The sequence below is a fragment of the Octodon degus genome, unplaced genomic scaffold (assembly GCF_000260255.1).
Source record: "Octodon degus isolate 3935 unplaced genomic scaffold, OctDeg1.0 scaffold00130, whole genome shotgun sequence".
In the NCBI taxonomy this organism is placed as follows: domain Eukaryota; kingdom Metazoa; phylum Chordata; class Mammalia; order Rodentia; family Octodontidae; genus Octodon; species Octodon degus.
In genome coordinates, this window is record NW_004524706.1 from 7,717,212 (window position 1) to 7,723,208 (window position 5,997).

The 5,997-nt window shown below is 38.7% G+C and overlaps 1 protein-coding gene across 1 annotated transcript in view; it reads left to right on the forward strand.

Annotated features, from left to right (window-relative positions):
- Positions 1 to 5,997, forward strand: part of Cap1 (cyclase associated actin cytoskeleton regulatory protein 1) — a 27,420-nt gene that overhangs the window by 15,504 nt on the left and 5,919 nt on the right. Inside the window, exons 3-6 of the mRNA XM_004641070.2 lie at positions 291 to 391; positions 2,314 to 2,391; positions 4,010 to 4,153; positions 4,253 to 4,338. Coding sequence (XP_004641127.1) covers positions 291 to 391; positions 2,314 to 2,391; positions 4,010 to 4,153; positions 4,253 to 4,338 — 409 coding nt within the window. The remainder of the gene's footprint in view (positions 1 to 290; positions 392 to 2,313; positions 2,392 to 4,009; positions 4,154 to 4,252; positions 4,339 to 5,997) is intronic.

Sequence of the window (5,997 nt, forward strand, 5' to 3'; positions counted from 1 at the left end):
CAGCAATTAACCACTAAGAAGAATATATGCAGTGTATTATTTGTTGAAACTGTACTTCCGATTTGATTTGAAACTGCCTCATTGCTATCTGTTTATCAATAAAATTTTGAAAAAAAAAAAAAAAAAAGACCCTATTTCAAGTTAAGTAAAAAGGGCTGGGGATGTAGCTTAAAAGTGGTTGTGTTCAGTCCCCAGTATGACAATTAAAAAAAGGGGGTGTGGGGAGAAAAAAAGGAAACATTGTTCTGATGTGAGTGACTGATTCTTCCTGATATGTCTGTCTTCACCAGGAGCAGCTCCATATGTGGGAGCGTTTGACTCGCTGCTTACAGGTCCTGTGGCAGAGTACTTGAAGATCAGTAAAGAAATTGGGGGAGATGTGCAGAAACATGTAAGGATGTTGTGCCTTTTTTCCTCTTTTAAAAGGCTAATGGCTTTTTGTAGATTCCACTTATTCTTGGTCTGAAGGTCCCTTTGGTAAGCATGGTGTGGTGGCACATACCAGTAATGCCAGTGCTCAGAAGGCAGAGGCAGGAGGATCGTTGTGAGTTTAAGCCCAGCCTGAACTATGCAAGACTGTTTCAAGGAGCTTTGTTTTTATTGTAGGCTCCTGACTCTTCTGTCTATGTTGAAAAGCTCAGTGCAGACACAGAACTGATTCTGTATTTTTTTTTAGACCATTGCTTTTATTACATATTCTGTGTGGGTTTAGGAAAAATTGGTTGGTGTGTCAATACTGTGTGGCTCTGTTACCTTTGTAGTGAAGAATATTCCACTAGTGTGTTATATAACAAGTACTAGGGTAGCTTATTCAGAGGAGTCATTATCATGATGTGGCATTTATAAAACTGCTTGATTGTTATTAGTTATGCTAAAATGGGTTATTTTCACACTTAGCTCAGTGTAAGAATATAAAGTAGGCCAGAAAAAGTTCCTCTTCACCCACCTTCTTTCATATAGTGCCTCCTAAGGTCACTGATACCTCCTCCATACATTCACATTTGCATTCCACCTTTCTCTTTGGGACCCAGAACTTTCCTGTCAATCCACTAAATGGTTCTTTGTAAAAGATAACCATGTTTAGGTTCTTCTTCACTTAAACCCTGAGCTTCTGCTATGCCAGCCATTGGCTGGCTGATCTTAGCTTGAGGGAGCAGGATAGAACTTGGACAGTGATGTGGGGACTTGTGTTTTTACTTTATACAGTTGTATAATCTTTGAGAACATTTTTACACATGTATAACATTCATTTTTGAAAAATGCAAATCCAAGTAAAGGATTTTCTCTGAATTTCTGTATTGTAATAGTACTTGTAGTCTTAGCCTCATGTTTCTTAAATTCTTGACCTGTACCCTCAGAAATGACATTTATTTTTATTATTATTTTGTTCCGGGGATGAAACTCAGGACCTTGTGCTTACCAGGCAGGTGTTTGATCCACTGCGCTATCTCCCTGGCCCAACATACTTATAACTAAGATAAAAGTTTCATGAAACAGTGCTTTCATGATCTTGCTAACTAGCCTAGGCTAGCCTTGAGCTTGCTGTGTAGTGTAGACTATCTTTAAACTCTTAATTCTTTTGCTGAAATCCAAGTGCTGGGATTACAGTGTGTGCTACTCCACCTGGCCTTTTCCTGACTTTTTATTTAAAGTAATTTTAAGCTGGTGCATTGTATTTATACTTTCATTTTATTCTCTTTTCCTCAATAAAATGCTGGTTCTTGCTTATGAAATTTATTTATGTATATGATCTAGCAACTGAGAAATAGCTTTAAACTAAAGTTAGTAATTACTTTGAGAATTTAATTTTATTTTTTTGCAGTACCAAGGATTGAACTTAGTACCTTGTGCTTGCCAGGCAAGCACTTATTGTACTGAACTATCTCCCTAGCCCTACTTTGAGAATTTTACACATAAATTTAGGCCTTTGTGTTAACTTGTATGTCCAGTTAATTGAGGAAAGTGTCTTTTATATATATATATATATATATATATATATATATATACATACAAGATAGGAGGGATCTTTCAGTGCATGGTGGAAACACTGCATGTAAAATTGCCAACCTGACTGTACTTGAAGCTATCCCTGATTATATTTATTTCCAGTTTTGGCTACATATTCCTGATTAGTTCCAATAGGAACAATAAAATATATAATTGTAATATCAATTCTGGAATCGAATACATGAGGAAAAGAACATGAAGGACCTAGATGCTACCAGAGTACATGGAGATGGAGGTTTCAGGTTATTCTTCTCAGGACCTCTCCAGTTGTAATGTGTCATTGATGCAGATTCTTCTCTCCCACAGGCAGAGATGGTCCACACAGGTTTGAAGTTGGAGCGAGCTCTCCTGGTCACAGCTTCTCAGTGCCAGCAGCCAGCCGGTGTAAGTTCACTACCAGTTGGGTTTAGTTTTGGTTTGATGCAAGTTAAGAGTCATCCTTATTCCTAATGTAAAATTTTATGCTGTTAAGATGTGAAAATTTGAATTAGGGAAAATTTAGATTTTTCTCAAAATACGATTTACGGGGCCTGGTGGTACATGCCTATAATCCCAGCATTTGGGAGGCTGAGGCAGAAGGATTGCCATTAGTTCAAGGCCAGTCTGGGCTACATAGTGAGATCCTGCCTAAAAAAAGCAAAACAAAAAATCAAAATGAAAGATTTTATCTTTTTTTTTTTTTTTTTTGTGGTACTGGGGATTGAACTCAGGACCTTGCCAGGCAGGCATTTATGTGGCTGAGCTATCTCCCCTGCCTGATTTTATCTGTTTTTAATGTGACTTTAGTAGGCGTAGTAGAGTAAAAAGCAGCCTTTCTGCTAATATATTTACTGTAGTCCACCAAGAGTTCATGCCTTTAGGGTCATAGTTGACCAGCATACACAGCTTTTATGGAAAGTCTAACCTGAGTCTTATTCTGCCTCTTTTCTTAGAATGAGCTTTCCTCTAATTACTCCTTGACATGCAAAAATAATATGAAAATAATGCAAGATAATGTATATTGAAATTTAGTCTTTTAATCTGTCCTGAATGGTTGAAATGTTTTATCTAAATCTTTTCTCCAGTCTCATACTTTCTACAGCAAATTAAATAGCTGAGACACTATTACATTTTTCTTGCTTTAGACCAGGGTTTGACAAACCTCAGCCTATGCCAAAAATGATCTGCCACTTACTTTTGTAGATGAAGGTTTATTTTGGGTTTGTTTGTTTATTTGTGGCAGATGTTTATACTGTCTGGTCCTGTAAGGGAAAACTTTGCAGACTCCTAATTAGACTGTTTTCGTGCTAAGACCCGAAAGTTGAGATGTGCAGGAAACTAAGCTTTGGAGGAAAGATAAACACAAGATTCATCTATTTTGCTGAGCTGCCTACTTGAAGGCCAGGCCCTCTAATTACATTTGCTTCATCAGATCTCTGGTCAGCAACTGTTAGCTAGCAGCAATACATTAAGGCTATGATGATGACAGAGAAGAGCTAAGACAAAACCCTTCCTTTGAAGAATTAATGAGAAAGGAAAGCATATTCACATGGGTTCATTAATAGTTTGTGCTGCTGCGTGTTAAGACACCAAAAGTGATTGACAGTAAATGTTGTAGGAAGGTGGTGTAGCTGGAGTTGGGGGATGCTATTCCTTATTAACCATTTGGATAGGTGGATAAAGATGAGATGATCATTAATAAAGGTATAGTTATAAACAAGTGTCCTGTTTGTGTGAGAGAAAAGAGACAAGTGGCTGAAATGATAGGATTTTGTGGTATAATTGAGGTGTGGGTCCTAAGCATGAAGTATCACAAAATCCAGCCTGAAGAGTTGAAACTTTATGCAGAGGTAAGAGAGTGAGCAGTAATTTAGCCATATGAATCAGGGCAAGGTGAGTACAGAGTTGATTTCTGTATTTACTGTAGTCCACCAAGAATTCTTGCCTTTAGGATCGTAGCTGACCAACGTACACAGTTTTTATGAAAAGTCTAACCGGAGTCTTACTCTGCCTCTTTTCCTAGAATAAGCTTTCCGATTTGTTGGCACCTATCTCAGAGCAGATCCAAGAAGTTATAACCTTTCGGGAGAAGAATCGAGGCAGCAAGTTGTTCAATCACCTGTCAGCTGTCAGTGAAAGCATCCAGGCCCTGGGTTGGGTGGCCATGGTGAGCAACACAGCTTCCAGGGGAGGGAATGATAGACCGACTGGCAGAGCAATAGATGGAGTTTGACAGGCTAAGTCATGAACTATATCTTTCTCTTAGGCTCCCAAACCTGGCCCCTATGTGAAAGAAATGAATGATGCTGCCATGTTTTATACAAACAGAGTCCTCAAGGAGTACAAAGATGTGTAAGTATATCTTTCCCTTGCTAATTTTTCTTGGAGTAGCTCTTGGGAATTTTGGGCTTCTATGTTGTTTCTCTGATCTCAGGACTGCTTAGTGGGAAGCCAGTATATATCGGCTCACAGAAACTGGACTTGTAAACAGGAAATATTTCTGCCTCTACTTCTCCTTTTCCTTCTGTGGTTGGTAGAGGCCCTATTAGTTTTCTAATCCTTACCCTTCCTGGTTTAGAAGGTTTGTGGGAGGTACTATGAAATAAAGCCTCTCTATACAAGATTTTGTTCCTTTGTTGAGAGTTTCTCACTGGAGACATGGCAAAAAGTTCAGTAGAAGTGGCAAGAAAATTACCCAACTATTTATGCATTCAGATAAAGTGAAAGGAAGGCTGCCTACCCACTGTAAGGATTAGGGGAGTCATTATATGTCTAACCACATAGACATACCAGTCCTAACTGACTTCTCCATTTGCTAATTTAGAGCTAGAGTAATTGCAGGCAGTAATTACTTAGTTGTGTAGCAATGGAACCTCGTTTCCATTAACATTGGTCAACTAACATTTATTAACAACTCTTTTGTAAGAAATATGCCTTTAGAAAGCGATAATAGCACACACCTGTAATACAGGTTTTGGGAGGCTGAGGCAGGCAAATTGCCATGACTTTGAAGCCAGTCTGACCTACACTGTGAGACCCTATTTCAAAAACTGAAAAATAAAAAAAGGAAATAAGCCTTCATTTGTGTGACCTGTGTTCCAGACCACGGGTACTTACCTGGTGCTTCTAGCAACCTGGAATTCAGCACTACAGTATTTTGAAGTTAATTACATCGTTTTACATTTGAAGAAACTAGCTTTCATGCTAGGATACCTAAATTGTCTGGCTAATACGTAAAGCACTCAAACCATAATGCAGTACTGTTCATATAATTTAATATTACTTTCTCCTGAAGGAAAATTTTAAATTTGGGGGAGGTACACATTTTGACATAAGGCACTGTTTTCTGAGACAGTTTGGTTTCTTGTAGTCCTTAACTTTTAGTGATGCATAAGGACTTTCAGCTCTATTGTGACTTCATGCACAAAATACTGCTTTTCAGCAAAACAGTTGTTCTCCTAAGAAAAAGCTTAAGCATGATGGCACACACCTATAAGCCCGGCAGTCTGAGAGATGATCACAAGTCTCAAAAAAAAAAGTCTAGGGGAAGCCAGGTATGGTGGTATGTATGTGTAATAATCTCAACACTCAGAAAATGAGGCAGGAAGATCACCACAAGTTCAAGGCCAGCTTGGGCTGCATAGTGAGGTCAAGACCACCCTAAACTATTTGGTGAGACCCTGTCTCAAAACAAAATAAAGGGTGGGGGTGGTGGAAATGTAGCTTAGTGCAAAAGCCCCAGGTTCACCAGTACCATTTAAACAAAAAATAGCTTGAGAAGCACTGCTGTAAGAGATGAAAGGAACTTTTATCCATTGTTCTGTCTTGATGGAGTCTGGTCTAGTTAGGGTAATAGCATAGGAGTTTCTGCTGTAACCACAATGATGATAGAAAAGCCACCATTGAACAGAGCCTAAGTAATGCCACACAGGGCCAGGGAGATAGCTCAGTGGCCTAAGTGCTTACCTGGCAAGGGCAAGGATCTGAGTTTGATTCCTTGTACAAAAAAAA